At 39.5% G+C, this 17,637-nt stretch overlaps 1 protein-coding gene across 3 annotated transcripts in view; it reads right to left on the bottom strand.

The window, feature by feature from the left end:
* Positions 1-17,637, bottom strand: part of PATJ (PATJ, crumbs cell polarity complex component) — a 386,097-nt gene that overhangs the window by 354,858 nt on the left and 13,602 nt on the right. For all 3 annotated transcript variants that reach the window (XM_018044918.1, XM_018044920.1, XM_018044927.1), the window contains exons 2-5: positions 7,474-7,530; positions 7,212-7,378; positions 5,037-5,231; positions 3,508-3,647 (exon numbers count right to left, since the gene is read on the bottom strand). In XM_018044918.1, coding sequence (XP_017900407.1) covers positions 3,508-3,647; positions 5,037-5,231; positions 7,212-7,378; positions 7,474-7,495 — 524 coding nt within the window. In that variant the 5' untranslated portion in view covers positions 7,496-7,530. The remainder of the gene's footprint in view (positions 1-3,507; positions 3,648-5,036; positions 5,232-7,211; positions 7,379-7,473; positions 7,531-17,637) is intronic.

The raw sequence follows: 17,637 nt of genomic DNA, 5'->3' as shown, positions 1-17,637 counted from the left end.
TGACACAGTGCAGCCAAAAGAAACATTCCAATGTGTTTCCTACAGTTGTCTCAGGGTAGTCAAAGTCCAGGAGCTTTTTGGTGTATAGGAGGAGTTAATATATTTCTATATTTTATATTATAGCCATGTATTACTTTCATAATGATCTTCATAATTTTGAAATATATATTTTTTAACATTGAAAATGTTGCTTGTGAACTTCTCCCTAGTCCTGAAGAAATCTTTTTTTTTTTTTAAGGAACATTTATTTTTAAATATGACCTCTCCATTACAATATCCAGGAATCACCTTCCATTTTCCTATCTCCCACATCCTCCTTCCTCTAACTTCTTCACCTAAATTCCTACTCACAGCTTATTCATTAAGGGAAATTTCTTAATTAATCCCAAATGAGTGAGTTACTCTTGAATCTTTTTGACCCTGATATATTAATAACTCATCTTGCAATAGATTGGTCCTTAATTTACTCACACTAAAATTTCCTATTTTCTGGAAATCAATTCTATTTTAATCTACCTTTTCCTCTACCCAGTAGACTTCCAGGACATCTCATTTCTTTCCAGTCATTATCTGATTAGGGAGTATAAACTTAACCCAAAATAAACAAACTGCAGAAGTCTTCTGGCAAATATTATTTTGATGCATTCTAAAGCTGAACTCATTTTACTCCTACTATTATTTATAATTTAACTCTCTCCTACTACATATATAAATGAATTCACAGTTCGCATTCAGGGTGAGACCAGTTCTTTTCTCTCCACTGCAACATTCAGAAATAATGGATTTCCATGACTTCAAGAGCCAAAGGGTGTTCAGTAAGCTCCTGATATAACACAATTCTATGTGGAGAATCCTCAGAAGAAAGAAAGACCATTTAAAGTGATCCAGAAGGTCCTGCATGGCTGGCCTCTACCTCTCTCTAGCGACTTTTTGGACTGCCTTGCACTAAGCTACCACATCAGCTAAACACCAGACACACTCCTAAGATATAAGCTGTGTTCCACCTCTTCTCAGGGCTTTAGGTAAAGTATCTACTCCTCTCCCCAGTACCTTCTGCCCTCTGGAGACTCCACTGTTGCCTCTCAAATTTCCCTTAAGCACCACTGGTTCCAGAAAGCTCCCTGACTACTTAGCTGTGGTGACAAGTCTTTACGCACTCAAATATGAAACTCTTCTTTTCAGAAGTGCTCACCTCAGGTTGTACTTACAGACCTATTAGTAGAGGGTAACTGAGATGTAAGAATGGACCACAAAATGGTTAACAACATTGAAAATATGCTAAAGCCACTGAATTACATACCCCAAAATGGTGACACTTACATTATGTGAATTATATCCCAAAAATGATTCTTAAGTCAAAAAAAATTAAAAAGAAAATCTGAGTCAATCAAAGTTAAGTAGGCTTTTTGTCAAGGGACTCCATAGCCTTAAAGAAGCTGCTGTCAAGTGACTCCAAGTCCAGTTTACCCTGGATTGCCTAGCTTTGCCAGAATAGTCCTAATTATACGTCCTGTCTCAGGGTCATATTAATGGCACAGCCTCTAACTCTGCAACAAAATGTCCCAACTTGGACAATAAATTATATGACTATCCTAAGACTCTGATGCTGGGAGGGATTGAGGGCAGGAGGAGAAGGGAAAAACAGAGGGTGAGATGCCTGGATGGCATCACTGACTCGATGGACGTGAGTCTGAGTGAACTCCAGGAGTTGGTGATGGACAGGGAGGCCTGGCGTGCTGTGATTCATGGGGTCGCAAAGAGTAGGACACGACTGAGTGACTGAAATGAACTGAACTGAACTGAACTGAGGTATGTATATCTAATCTCCAAACAGAGGATTGAGTTTCTCAAATATAACTGACTACTGGACTTCACTGGTGGTCCAATGGTTAAGAATCCACCTGCCAATGCAGGGAACACAGGTTCGATCCCTGGTCTAGAAAAATCGCACATGTCAGGGCAACTAAGTCTGTACACCACAACTACTGAGCCTGTGTGATCTAGAGCCCGTGCGCTCTAGATCCCATGCTCTGCAACAAGAGAGGCCACCACAATGAGAAGTCCAAGTGTACTTGGAAAGAAGTCCACTTTCCAACAAAGAGTGGCCCCTGCTCGCCACAACTAGAGAAAGCCCAGATGCAGTAACAAAGACCCAGCAGAATGAAAAATAAATTTAAAAAAATTCTTTAAGTGTAATGAATGAATATATCACAGTGTATTTGTATAGTTGAATACTATACAACAATGAAAATGAATAAAGTGCTACAATCAACCATGTCAATGAATTTCACAAACGTGATGTTGAACAAGAGAAGCCAGATGAAAATAAATGCATATTATAAAATAAATATATAGCTGACTACTGCTATAACTCCTTGGAACAAACTTCAGGAAATGCTCCATTAGCTTGTAGAATAAAGGTACAAAGGTCATAAAAATCCATCATTTCTGAATTTTCAGTTGAGGAGATTAGAACTGACCCCTAATACGTGGATAACGTGAATCCAAAAATATTATTATTGACTGAATTTTCTGTAATAGTTATGCTACTGCTGCTAGCTTTCTAAAAGACAACAGTAATACTAATATATATTTTTTAAAAGTAATAATATAATGAATAGTGTGCTTTTTAAATAAGTAATAAACTAAAGAGCTGAAATCAGGCATTGAAACATGTATAATATCATATAAGAAACGAATTGCCAGTCTAGGTTTGATGCAGGATACAGGATGCTTGGGGCTGGTGCACTGGGATGACCCAGAGGGATGGTACAGGGAGGAAGGTAGGAGGAGGGGTTCAGGATTCGGAACACATGTACACCCGTGGTGGATTCATACTGATATATGGCAAAACCAATACAATTTTGTAACGTAAAAAATAATAATAATATTAATAAAATAAAATATGAAAAAAAGAGCTGAAGTCAAGTAGAGACAAAATACAAGTCTTATACATAACCTTTAAAATAATAAAGCTCAGGCACAAGTGCAGAGGGGGAATCACATAGACTTCAGGGAGATTTTTGTTGACAATAAATGAAATAAACAGCATGTTATGACCAATAAAAAAGCTGTTACAATCTCGTTTAATAAATAATATAATATGTAGAATGTAAATTTCAATATGCCCATCTTACTGATCAAACCATTGCTGTATCACATTCAGTTGTGAGAGAGTGTGATGGAATGGAAAGAACATGAGCTTTGCCATCAGACAGTCTGAGAATCACATCATGGTTCCAGCATGAATAGCTCTGTGCCTATAGGGAAACCACTGAACTTCTCTGAACATTCACATCTATAAAATGGAATAATGATACTACTAGCTAGACTGATGCCACAAGTGTACGTGAGAATATATGCAAAAGGCCTGAAAAATGCATAAGAAGAGGAAAGCATTAGCCGCTGTCATCAACTGTTCTGGTATGACTAGTCTCTTATTCTCCTTAATGTTTTCAGAATTGTTAGAAAAAAATTAGCAAAAAGCAAATGACCACGCTTCCTCACCTGCCAGCTATACTCCCTGGCTGCACTTCCTTCACGAAGATGTCGACTTCTCCCAGATTTTGACCTCTAAGGGCCACCACACTGAATCCAAGGCCTCCAGCTGAAGGCCGTTCTATATCGATGTATTCGATTTGCCGGCCCTAATGAAGGGGATTTTAAAAAAGTCAATGAAATTTACATTTAACCAACCTGCCCTTTTTAAGGAACTAACATTTCTATTTTGTAAATAGCCCCCAAACAGCTTCTCTTAAGTCATTTCTACGAAACCAAATAAACTCAGCATTTCAGTAATAAATTATTTATTTCTGTAAATCCTCTCACTTGATTATTTTCAGTAGAACATAAGGGGGCATGTGCACTGTTCTGCAACCTCAGGGAATTGGAGAGATATTTTCACACTTCATTCACAGTATGAGACGAATCCCAAGCTAGATGAAAATTCCTGAGAAAAAATGTCTTTTCCTATAGTAAATTCTAAATTACTTTTTATAATGAATTTCTCTAAATTCTCTTGAAGCAAAATATTATTTTTAAATAAGAAAAGTAAACTAGACTTATCAAAAAATATTCTAGTGTTGAAACCTAAAACAGAATCAGCTGCATTTTGGGGGGTTCTGTTTTTAATTCTATTGTGATAAATTAATATTTTATTAGGTTAATTCAAAAGATTACAGAAAGGCCACCATTCAAATGGGGCTACCTGTGACAAACAAGTATTTTATTGCTCTGGTGAATAATTAATTTTATTTATTACATGAGAACTTCATAAATGTAATCAAATAATAAAAGCATCACATAAAAATAATTATTAGTCAAATTAAGGGGATAGAGCAATTAAATCAAAAAAGGAATTAGGTATAGAACATTATTTAACTATCACACCTTAAATAGATTTTTTTTAACTTCCAAACTCAAGTTCCATTTTTTAGGGTACTTGTTAGAAGGCAAGGTGAATAAAGGAATCTAGCACATCTAAAAATTCAACTATCATTTGATTTTAATAGATACTAAGGATGAAATGGGATTACACTTTCAAATGTTTTCCTAGACTTTCCAAATTACATTTAGATTTTATATATACTGTAAATTATATATACTAGATTTTCAAATTATATATACTAGATTTTCCAAATTATATTAGTTTTAACTCCCATTAATTCTGTTTTGATATAAAATTTAAAATAATTTCAAAGGAATTATATTACTTCGGCAGACACATTATTTTTCCTTCTATGATCAAAACTATGAGACTCTCTTTCCTTACAAGTGTACAGATGTGTCAGACTGGAGTCATTGTCTTAAAACCTATCCTCACCAGGCACATGGATATTTTTCTTATGTAATTTTAAACAAATTTCCAACTCACAGATTAGAAAGTAGTATCAACTCCTCCTAACAATGTAAAAACACAAACAAACAAAACACAGAGTAACACATTTTAGAGGCAAAAAGTGTGAGTGTAGGTTTCTTTTTTAACCTCCAACAATAAAAATAAAACTAAATAGTCCCTTGACAAGATATAACTTTACCTGGGCCATCTGTTGTATGACTGAGTTAAAATCTTCATTTCCTGACTTTGGAGTCCAAGAAAATAACCCAGATACAGTCAAGTTATTAGAGGACCTGTGGGCATTCCCATTAGTAATGGCACCATCCGTGAACACCAATAACCCTTTCCTAGAAAAATCAAAGTTGGCTGAACAATCTGAGGGTATATGGCTGAGCTGTTGGAGAAAAAAAGAGAGAATTATCAACAGAAACCTACAGACAAGAAGTATTTCTATTTATTAAATGTTATATTTTATCTCTCACATGTATAATGGCATGCTAAATATAGACATGTGAAAGAAATGATACAGATACATGAATCTGTGTTTATAAGGCTATAAACGTTTTATTTAGTATTATACAAAATGTTTAACTTATTTTCATTTCCTGCCTTCTACCGTTACCTCAGGTTAATATAGCATGTAATATAGCTCATCATACTTTACATACACAGACATGTCCAGTCACATAAACATGCATGTAAGGCCCTGAGCCCTTCTGCATTTATCTATACATTTCTGTGGCTCAGCTGGTAAGGAATCTGCCTGCAATACAGGAGACCCAGGTTTGATCCCTGGGTCAGCAAGATCCCCTGGAGAAGGAAATGGCAAGCTACTCCTGTACTCTTGCCTCGAGAATTCCATGGACAGAGGAGCAGGGCAGGCTACAGTCCATGGGATCGCAAAGAGTTGGATGCAACTGTGCGACTAACTTTCACTTTCATACATTTCCACGTGGGGAAACACAAAAGATCTGCAGGTAGTATATTCAAAGGTAACTCAGCATTTATTAAGTGCTTGCTATAAGTAAAGTACTATACCCAAACTCCTATATAGTATCTCACTTAATCTTTACAATAGCCCTAGAGATACTCTTATTTCATTTTGTCAACATGGAAACTGAAGCACACAGGGATTAAATAACCTGCCCATTAGTAGCAAATGTATTGCAAAGCCACTTAAACACTAGTGGGGGCGGGGGGGAAGGTGGGAAACTAAGGAAAAAGAAAAATAGAGGTTAATTTTTAAAATATCATTGGCTGAGGGACTTCCCTGTTGGTCCAGTGGTTAAGATTAAGACTCTGCACTCCCAATATAGGGAGCATGGGTTCAATCCCTGGTCAGGGAACTAAAATCTGTCATGCCTCATGGTGCAACCAAATTAATTAATTGATTGATTTAAAAATACCACTAGCTGATACAGGTACCAACACAATAGAACAAAGGAAATATCAAGAACAAATGTCATAAGACTCACAGAAAAAAATCAACACCCATAAAAACTCTATGAAAACACAGATATGAAAAATCACATGGATTTTATAGCTGACTGAATAAAATATGATTATTTACATAATAACTGCACGCTAAATAAACATAAAAGATTGTTATTATGATGGAACAGTTGCTTAAGTCCAATTTTAGTCCAGTATGAGTGATAGATTTGTAGGGATCTTTCCCAACTTCTATTGCCACCAATAGCATTCATTGCTGTGATGTACTCATTCCATTATCAGAATATAGAAGCTTCAATATGGGGAGTGCTAAAATTCTGGTATAAATTTTGATCTAGAGAAAGTAATTCACAGAAAGACATATGTGCAGAATTTAATCCTTAGTTAGTTATAGAAAAATCACTTGCTAAATATTTATGGATAGGCATTTTGGTTTATCAGCAAAAAGCACTTTTTTCCGCAAATTTTGTTAATTTTCACATAACAACTCTGCTACATTAACTACATTTAAAATTCTGCCCATATTTAATCTATAAGATAGCTACTATTCAAGCTCAGCATCTAGAATAGATGATTTAAAATCAATTTTCCATCCCTGACCCCAAAATAGAACAACCAAAAGAGTAGGGAAAACTCTTAATATCACTCCAAGCAGAGGGGCTATGTGCTCTGTAATTCTGAAGAAAATGTTGAGAATTTTCAAAGCATCTGAACTTTACATAAATAAGTATAAAAACTAGAATCCAAAGCCAAACACAAAACTTATTATCAACATTTTTAAACTATCTATGCCAATGCTACCTGCACACAAGTCCCAATACAGCCTCTTTGCAGAATTAAGAGTAGACTGTATCTATTTCCTTCTATCTTTCTTTGCTGGTTTGAATAATAGCAACAGGTAAAACCTTGATGGGTAACTTACTTGCCCCTTCAGTTGCTTGATGGACTGTTGAAGTGTGAGTATCTGGTTGAAAAGGGGGCTCTTTAGTGTCTCATAAAAAAGAGAGAGCTTTTCATTCTGTGAAGTGTCACCCTTCTCCTGCAATTTCATTTTCAAGCGATCAAGAACTTGCAGGACCTGCAGTTTATCTTTTTTAAAAAGGATAATGAGTACAAGTTAAATCTCATCTTACATTCCATTTTTGAATAATTAATTTAGTGAAAGAAGTATATATCTAGTTTACCTGTAGCAGGATTTTCAGGCATTTTGAATTACTGTCTTCAATCACTTTTAAAGAAACCTAAAGAAAAAAATTTAAATATAGAGAAAAATTATTTTCCATTAGTGTATACAATTCTACAGTCCTATAGAAAAGTCAAAGAAAAACTCAAGAACATTCTCCATCAAAATATTCCATTCAAGAAATCCAAATTAAAAGCCACACACAGCCACTAAAATGGCTAAAACTTGAAAGCAAAACAGATCATTGTAAGTGGTGACAAAAATTTGGAGTAACTGGGACTCTGAGACATTGCTAGTAGGAACGTAAAATGGCACAAACACTTTGAATAACTGTTTGACAGTTTTTTGGAAGTTAAAACTACACTTACTATATGACTTAGTACTTTTCCACTTTTAAACATTCACCCCAAAGTGAAAATATATGACCACAAAAGACCTATGCAAAAATGTTCAGGGAATTCCCTGGTGGTCCAGTGGTTAGGATTCAGTGCTTTCAATGCCAAGGGCCAGAGTTCAATCCCTGGTCAGGAAACTAAGATCCCACAAGTTGTAGGATGTGGCCAAAAAACAGCAACAACATAGCATTTTTATTTATAAAAGCCCCAAACCAGAAAAACCCAAATGTCTAATAACAGATTAAAAGATATTTCAACTAAGATATGTAAACAAAAGAGAGATCCTAGGCTGGAAAAGAACATCCAAATAATGGATAAAGAAGATACTAGAGAGATTAGGGGAAAAAATCCAAACTAGTCATCAAATGATAATCACCCAATCTGGTATTGTCCATGGATAATTCTTTTAATTCCAATGATTTGCTCAAACTAGCCTAAAATGTAATCAAAACTCAAAAAGTTATATATACTTCCCTGGTGACTCAGAGTGGAGAGTCCACCTCCCGATGCAGGGACACAGACTCAATCCCTGGGCCAGGAGGATCCCACATGCCTTGGAGTGCCTGAGCCCATGAACCACAACTACTGAGGCTGCGTTCTGGAGCCCGGGAGCCGTGCAACTACTGAGCCCACGTGCAGCAACCACTGAATCCTGTGCTCCCTAGAGCCGATGCTCTGCAACAAGAGAAGCCATGGCAATAAGAAGTTCTCCCACTGCAACTTGAGTAATCCCCCTCGCCGCAACTAGAGAAAAGCTCACACAACAACAAAGATTCTGCACAGCCAAAAAAAAAAAAATCTCAAGATGTTAGCAAACCCTTTTCTCTGTTGAAAATGACACTTTCACAGTGGTCACTTAAACAAAAAACAAACAAACAAAAAAAAAAAAACCACAGCAACCACTTTCACTGTGATACTTTCATATCACATACACTATGAAAGTGTATCACTTTCACAGTGGCACACTGTTATAAATGAACCATGTAAGAACTATGAGTACTACACAGTCCAAATGTTCTTACATCATCTCTGAATATATTCTCAATACAACCTTTATCTTCTAACTCAAGGTCATTAAGCAAGAAAGCATATTAAAAACCAGTAAGAGATGCTTTTGGCATTGATAAAAGGTTCCTATATTCCATTCAAATATTCACTGGATTCCATGTGAATAGAGCATCACAGAAAAACTTCTGATATGCTCAGCATCTCAACTATGCAGCCCTTAAAACTACCCACTGACAGGTAAATGTGAATAATGGAAGGGTAGTCACAATGACACTGTCCTTTTCTGTAGCAGTACCTAGTCCAAGAGTGGACAAGAGCAGCTTTGTGGTCATTAATACTGTACATCAACCTCTCTAAATCAAAGAAAGCAAACTAAAACTATGAAGTGCTACTTTTTATATTAGATTGGCATTTTTTTTTCTAATAATAGCTTGTACCCCAGATGTCATAAAAAAACAGGTGGGAAAATAAATCTGCACAATCTTCTAGGAGAATGACTGAGAAATATCTATCAATATATTAAATTCATATTCTCTTCTACCCAGAATATTAACTTCTGAGTGTCTCTCCTAAAGAGAGACAAAAAGACACACAGATGATATATAAGCACATTTGCTGCATTGCTTTTAACAATAAAACTCCTGGAAAAATTAAACTATCAAAATTAGTCATTAAAATAATGAATATGGTTGAAATGTATTGAAACAAGAATGAGTGGGTAATAGTTATCAGCAAGCCCGTGGCTCAATCCTTCATCGAGGGATTCCCAGATTGATGCCAGACCTCCTCCGTGCAAACAAGCTAAAAGGTTTTAATAGATAACACAGTCTCTCATTTTAAAATGTCAGGAAATACCTGATCTGTCTTAATTGCTATTGTAAATAATCTGAGAACATATGGATAAATAGAGCATAGCTGGCTGGAAGATGGGAGGTAATCACAAAGACATTTTCTATTTGAGGAACTAATGGAGTATAAATCTTGGGATTCCCCAAACCAAAGAGTCTTCCTTTAAGAAAATGTTTCTGTATATGTTGTTCACAACTGGTCTGGTAACCCCAAACAAAACAAAAAATAATGTGTTCCTAGGTTGAATTTTACTCAACACATTAAAAATATCTGTAAAAGTCTGTTAAAAATAGCAGTAAAAGTCTGTTAGAAATACATTTATAAGTAACAACGTCAGTCTATGTGTAAGGAGGTGTTTTAAGCATGCTGATAGTATGTCCTAGTATGAAAAAGTGACATTCTTTGGAAGCTGTGTCTACTGGCTGGGGGCTCCTCCGGGAAAGACTTTTGTGCCTAGTTCCTGTGTTACTCTTTCTTGCCTGTAACCTTGGAATCACGATTAAGGTTTGGTGCTGGGTATGAGCTCTCACTCACAGGAGGGCAATTCAACCCTTTGTGTCAACACAGGAACAGCAGCTAATCCATGCCTCTGTGCTCAGTCACTCAGTCGTGTCTTGACTCTGCAGCCCCATGAACTGTATGCAGCCCACCAGGCTCCTCTGGCCACAGAATTTTCCAGGCAAGGATACTAGAATAGATTACTACTTCCTACTCCAAGGGATCTTCCCGACCCAAGGAATCAAAGCTTAACAACTCCTGCACTGGCAGGCCGATTCTCTACCACTGCACCGCCTGGGAAGCCCCATTATCTAACAGACACACCAAAGAAGAACAACCAGTTTCAGAATATATGAACTATTTCCCCCTTTTTAAAGAAAATAATATATATTGGTGTATGTATCATTTTCTAGATTTAGAAAGACAGTCAATATAATAATAATGATAACTTATGGGAAGAAGCAAGGAAGGGGAGATAAAAAATTAGACCTATACTTTATAAATACCAGGGCTGTTTTTTAATTTAAAAAGCATGTATTATGTTTATAACTTGAAAAGTAAAAGGGACAAAATGGCTAAGATGGCCTAATGAGAGATCAAGATAGATATATAGCAAGAAAATGTCAACACAATTGGCTAATTATATTGTAAGGCATATACATACAATAGCAAGAGTGTATACCATATACAAATAGATGGGGAAACAATGGAAACAGTGAGAGACTATTTTGGGGGGCTCTAAAATCATGGCAGATGTTGACTGCAGCCATGAAATTAAAAGACACTTGCTCCTTGGAAGATAAGCTATGACAAACCTAGAGAGCATATTAAAAAGCAGAGACAGGGGCGGTCCTAAGATGGCAGACGAATAGGACAGGGAAACCACTTTCTTTCCCACAAATTCTTCAAAAGAACATTTGAAAGCTGAGTAAATTCCATAAAACAACTTCTGAATGCTGGCAGAGGACATCAGGCACCCAGAAGAGCAGCCCATTGTCTTCAGAAGGAGGTAGGAAAAACTATAAAAGATAAAAAGAGAGACAAAAGAGGTAGGGACAGAGGTCCGTCCTGGGAAGGGAGTCTTAAAAAAGAGAGAAGTTTCCAAACACCAGGAAACAGTCTCACTGCCGAGTCTGTGGTGAGCCTTGGAACCTCAGAGGGCAACATAACTGGGAGGAAAAATAAATAAATAATTTAAACCCACAGATTACATGCCCAACAGTAACTCCCAGCAGAGAAGCAGCGCAGACGCCCGCATCCACCACTAGCAAGCAGGGGCTGGACAGGGAGGTGTGGGCTGCATTGCTTAGAGTTAAGGAATGGGCCTGAATGGCCCGAGGGCAATCTGAGGGAAGTAACTTGAGATAGCAAACCAGACTGTGGGATAGCTATCTCAGGAAATCCCTAACCTAAGACACCACCAGGCCCACTCACAGAACAAAGGACTGAGCAGAGCTAGCCAGCTGCGGACCAGCCCATCCCCTGGAGGAGACAGGCAGGTGAGGGGAGCCAGAGCTGGAAGAGGGCAATTGTGGCCCCAGAGAGCCATCATCTACCAAACTGCAAGCAGGCTTCATTGCTAACTAAGACTTCTTGGGATTATGGACAGTCGACATCTGCCGGGAGGGTCCCAGCCAGAGATCAGCTCCCCAGAAGACACACAGCACACCTGAGAAGGCGCGCTGGTTGTACACCCAGAAAACTGAGCGGCAGGGATGAGGGAGGCAATAAGTCAGAGGGACCACGCTCGCCAGCACCTGGTTACCTGAGCTGCTCTGACCTGGAAGGGTACAAAACGCAGGCCCAACAGAGTCTGCGCCTTTGTGGAGTACCGGAGTACCTGAACCTGAGTGGCTTAGACCTGGGAAGTGCATACAACCCAGGGCCAGCCCCAGACAGTTCCCGGCAGAGCAACCTAGAGCCTAAGCAGTATAGACAGGGAAAGCACACATGCTGTGAGTGGGGGCAAACCCAGTGTGGCCGAGATACTCCGAGCACATGCCAATGTTATTTGTTTGCATTGTTCCTCCCTCCCAACAGCAAGACTGAACAAGTGAGCCTAAAAAAGTGTCCACCACTGCCCCCATGTGTCAGGGCAGAAATTAGACACTGAAGAGACAAGGGAACAGAAGAAGCTAAAACAAACAGACAGAACCACCTTGGAAGTGACAGGTGCAATAAATTAAAACTCTGTAGTTAGCACTGACTACATAGGAAGAGGCCTATAGATCTTGAAAAATATAAGCCAGATCAAGGAACTATCTGAAAATGAACTGACCCCACACTGTCCACAACACCACCAGACAAAGTCCTAGATATATTTTTATTATTATCATTCTTTAAATTTAAAAAAAATTTTATTTTTAATCCTCTATTACTCCTTTAGTTTCATTTTTATAACCTACTGCTAAGTCACTTCAGTCATGTCCAACTCCGTGTGACCCCATAGACAGCAGCCAACCAGGCGCCCCCATCCCTGGGATTCTACAGGCAAGAACACTGGAGTGGGTTGCCATTTCCTTCTCCAATGCATGAAAGTGAAACGTGAAAGTGAAGTTGCTCAGTCGTGTCCGACCCTCAGTGACCCCATGGACCAGAGCCTACCAGGTTCCTCCATCCATAGGATTTTCCAGGCAAGAGTACTGGAGTAGCTTGTCATTGCCTACTCCTTATAACCTACTATTACTTTGCAAAAAAAAAAAAAAAAAAGGACCCTATTTTTTAAAGCAAACTTCATATATACATGTTTTGTAATTTTTGTGACTTTGTTTTTCCCTTTAATATTGTATTTTTGAGAATCCAACCTCTACTCTAGATTTTTAATCTTTGCTTTTTGGTATTTGTTATCAATTTTGTACCTTTAAGAACCCAATCTTCAGTAGCCATTTTTACTTGGGAGTGAGATTACTGGCTTGACTGCTCTCTCCCCCTTTGGACTCTCCTTTTTCTCCACCAGGTTGCCTTTATTTCCTCCCTCTCCCTTCTCTTCTCTATCCAACTCTGTGATTCTCTTTGTGTGTTCCAAACTGTGGAGAATACTTAGGGAACTGATTACTGGCTGGATCTGTCTCTCTCCTTTTGATTCTCCCCTTATCCTCCTGGCCACCTCTGTCTCCTTCCTCCCTCTTCTCTTCTCTGTAAAACTCTGAACATCTCTGAGCGGTCCAGACTGTGGAGAGCATATAAGGAAGTGATTATTGGCTAGCTTACTCTCTCCTCTTTTGATTCCCCCTCTTCTCCTCCTGGCCACCTCTATCTCCCTCCTCCCACTTCTTTTCTCCAAGTAACTCTGTGAACCTCTCTGGGTGTCCCTCACTGTGAAGAAACTTTTCATCTTTAACCTAGATGTTTTATCATTGGTGCTGTATAGATGGAGAAGTCTTGAGGCTACTGTAAGAATAAGACTGAAAACCAGAGGCAGGAGGCCTAAGTCCAAATCCTGAGAACACCAGAGAACTCCTGACTCCAGGGAACATTAATTGACAGGAGCTCACCAAACGTCCCCATACCTCCACTGAAACCCAGCACCACCCAAGGGCCAACAAGTTCCAGAGCAAAACATACCACGCAAATTCTCCAGCAACACAGGAACATAGCCCTGAGCTTCAATATACAGGCTGCCCAAAGTCACACCAAACCCACTGACATCTCATAACTCATACTGGACACTTCATTGCACTCCAGAGAGAAGAAATCCAGCTCCACCCACCAGAACACTGACACAAGCTTCCCTAACCAGGAAACCTTGACAAGCCAACCGTCCAACCCCATCCACATGAGAAAACTCCACAATAAAGACAACTCCACAAACTGCCAGAATACAGAAAGGCCACCCCAAACACAGCAATATAAACAAATGAAGAGGCTGAGAAATACCCAGCAGGTAAAGGAACAGGATAATGCCCACCAAACCAAACCAAAGAGGAAGAGATAGGGAATCTACCTGATAAAGAATTCCAAATAATGATAGTGAAAATGATCCAAAATCTTGAAAACAAAATGGAGTTACAGATAAACAGCCTGGAGACAAGGATTCTAGGTCATCTTCTAGGTCCTAGAAGAAATAAAAAAGACTTAATATATAATGAATAATGCAGTAAATGAGATTTAAAAAAAAACACTCTGGAGGGAACCAACAGTAGAATAACTGAGGCAGAAGATAGGATAAGTGAGGTAGAAGATAGAATGGTAGAAATAAATGAAACAGAGAGGAAAAAAGAAAAACGAATTAAAAGAAATGAGGACAATCTCAGAGACCTGTGGGACAATGTTAAATGCCCCAGCATTTGAGTCATAGGAGTCCCAGAAGAAGAAGACAAAAAGAAAGACCATGAGAAAATACTTGAGGTGATAATTGAAAACTTCCCTAAAATGGGGAAGGAAATAATCACCCAAGTCCAAGAAACCCAGAGAGTCCCAAACAGGATAAACCCAAGCTGAAACATTCCAAGACACATATTAGTCAAATTAACAAGATCAAACACAAAGAAGAAATATGAAAAGCAGCAAGGGAAAAACAACAAGTCACACACAAAGGGATTCCCATAAGGATAACAACTGATCTTTCAATAGAAACTCTTCAGGCCAGGAGGGAAGGGCAGGACATACTTAAACTGATGAAAGAAAATAACCTACAGCCCAGATTACTGTACCCAGCAAGGATCTCATTCAAACATGAAGGAGAAATCAAAAGCTTTACAGACAAGCAAAAGCTGAGAGAATTCAGCACCACCAAACCAGCTCTCCAACAAATGCTAAAGGATCTTCTCTAGACAGGAAACACAGAAAGGGTATATAAACTCGAACCCAAAACAATAAAGTAAATGGCAATGGGATCATACTTATCAATCAGTTCAGTTCAGTCATGTCCGACTCGTTGCAACCCCATGAATCGCAGCACGCCAGGTCTCCCTGGCCATCACCAACTCCCAGAGTTCACTCAGACTCACGTCCATCGAGTCCGTGATGCCATCCAGCCATCTCATCCTGGGTTGTCACCTTCTCCTCCTGCCCCCAATCCCTCCCAGCATCACAGTCTTTTCCAATAAGTCAACTCTTTGCATGAGGTGTCCAAAGTACTGGAGCTTCAGCTTTAGCATCATCCCTTCCAAAGAAATCCCAGGGTTGATCTCCTTCAGAATGGACTGGTTGGATCTCCTTGCAGTCCAAGGGACTCTCAAGAGTCTTCTCCAACACCACAGTTCAAAAGCATCAATTCTTCAGTGCTCAGCCTTCTTCACAGTCCATCTCTCACATCCATACATGACCACAGGAAAAACCATGGCCTTGACTAGACGGACCTTAGTCGGCAAAGCAATGTCTCTGCTTTTGAATATACTATCTAGGGTGGTCATAACTTTTCTTCCAAGGAGTAAGCATCTTTTAATTTCATGGCTGCAGTAACTATCTGCAGTGATTTTGGAGCCCAAAAAAATAAAGTCTGACACTGTTTCCACTGTTTCCCCATCTATTTCCCATGAAGTGACCAGTTGCCATGATCTTTGTTTTCTGAATGTTGAGCTTTAAGCCAACTTTTTCACTCTCCTCTTTCACTTTCATCAAGAGGCTTTTAAGCTCCTCTTCACTTTCTGCCATAAGGGTGGTGTCATCTGCATATCTGAGGTTATTGATATTTCTCCCAGCAATCTTGATTCCAGCTTGTGTTTCTTCCAGTCCAGCGTTTCTCATGATGTACTCTGCATAGAAGTACAGCCTTGACCTACTCCTTTTCCTATTTGGAACCAGTCTGTTGTTCCATGTCCAGTTCTAACTGTTGTTGCTTCCTGACCTGCATACAGATTTCTCAAGAGGCAGGTCAGGTGGTCTGGTATTCCCATCTCTTTCAGAATTTTCCACAGTTTATTGTGATCCACACAGTCAAAGGCTTTGGCATAGTCAATAAAGCAGAAATAGATGTTTCTCCGGAACTCTCTTGTTTTTCCATGATCCAGTGGATGTTGGCAATTTGATCTCTGGTTCCTCTGCCTTTTCTAAAACCAGCTTGAACATCAGGGAATTCACGGTTCACGTATTGCTGAAGTCTGGCTTGGAGAATTTTGAGCATTACTTTACTAGCATGTGAGATGAGTGCAATTGTGCGGTAGTTTGAGCATTCTTTTGCATTGTCTTTCTTTGGAATTGGAATGAAAACTGACCTTTTCCAGTCCTGTGGCCACTGCTGAGTTTTCCAAACTTGCTGGCATATTGAGTGTAGCACTTTCACAGCATCATCTTTCAGGATTTGAAAGAGCTCAACTGGAATTCCATCACCTCCACCAGCTTTGTTTGTAGTGATGCTTTCTAAGGCCCACTTGACTTCACATTCCGAGATGGCTCTAGATTAGTGATCACATCATCATGATTATCTGGGTCGTGAAGATCTTTTTTGTACAGTTCTTCTGTGTATTCTTGCCACCTCTTCTTAATATCTTCTGCTTCTGTTAGGTCCAGACCATTTCTGTCCTTTATCGAGCCCATCTTTGCATGAAATGTTCCTTTGGTATCTCTCATTTTCTTGAAGAGATCTCTAGTCTTTCCCATTCTGTTGTTTTCCTCTATTTCTTTGCATTGATTGCTGAAGAAGGCTTTCTTATCTCTTCTTGCTATTCTTTGGAACTCTGAATTCAGATGCTTATATCTTTCCTTTTCTCCTTTGCTTTTCGCCTCTCTTCTTTTCACAGCTATTTGTAAGGCCTCCCCAGACAGCCATTTTGCTTTTTTGCATTTCTTTTCCATGGAGATGGTCTTGATCCCTGTCTCCTGTACAACGTCACGAACCTCATTCCATAGTTCATCAGGCACTCTATCTATCAGATCTAGACCCTTAAATCTATTTCTCACTTCACTAAGTGCAGGCGGCCGAGAGGAGCTACCCCACGTTCGAGGTCAGGGGCAGCGGCCTAGCGTGCCAGGCTGTGATGGTGCAGGAATGGCCAAGAGGAGCTACCATGCATCCGAGGTCAGGGGTGGCAGCCGAGAGGAGCTACCCTGAGTCCGAGGTCAGTGGCGGCTGGGAGGAGACACCTGGTGTCCGAGGTCAGGGCAGCGGCTGGGAGGAGCAACCCGAGGAGCGGTGGCTGCACAGCGCAGGAGGACCTAGAGGAGCTATCCCACATTGAAGGTCAGGAACGGTGGCGGTAAGGAGATACCCCTCATCCAAGGTAAGGTGCAGCAGCTGTGCTTTGCTGGAGCAGCCATGTAGAGATACCCCACGCCCAAGGTAAGAGAAACCCAAGTAAGATGGTAAGTGTGCAAGAGGGCATCAGAGGGCAGACACACTGGAACCATACTCACAGAAAACTAGTCAATCTTATCACACTAAGACCACAGTCTTGTCTAACTCAACGAAACCAAGCCATGCCTACAGGGCAACCCAAGATAGGCAGGTCATGGTGGAGAGGCCTGACAGAATGTGG

Source organism: Capra hircus, chromosome 3 (genome assembly GCF_001704415.2).
Source record: "Capra hircus breed San Clemente chromosome 3, ASM170441v1, whole genome shotgun sequence".
NCBI classification, from domain to species: domain Eukaryota; kingdom Metazoa; phylum Chordata; class Mammalia; order Artiodactyla; family Bovidae; genus Capra; species Capra hircus.
Note: the sequence above shows the minus strand (reverse complement) of the source record. Positions and strands in the feature narration are given on the sequence as shown.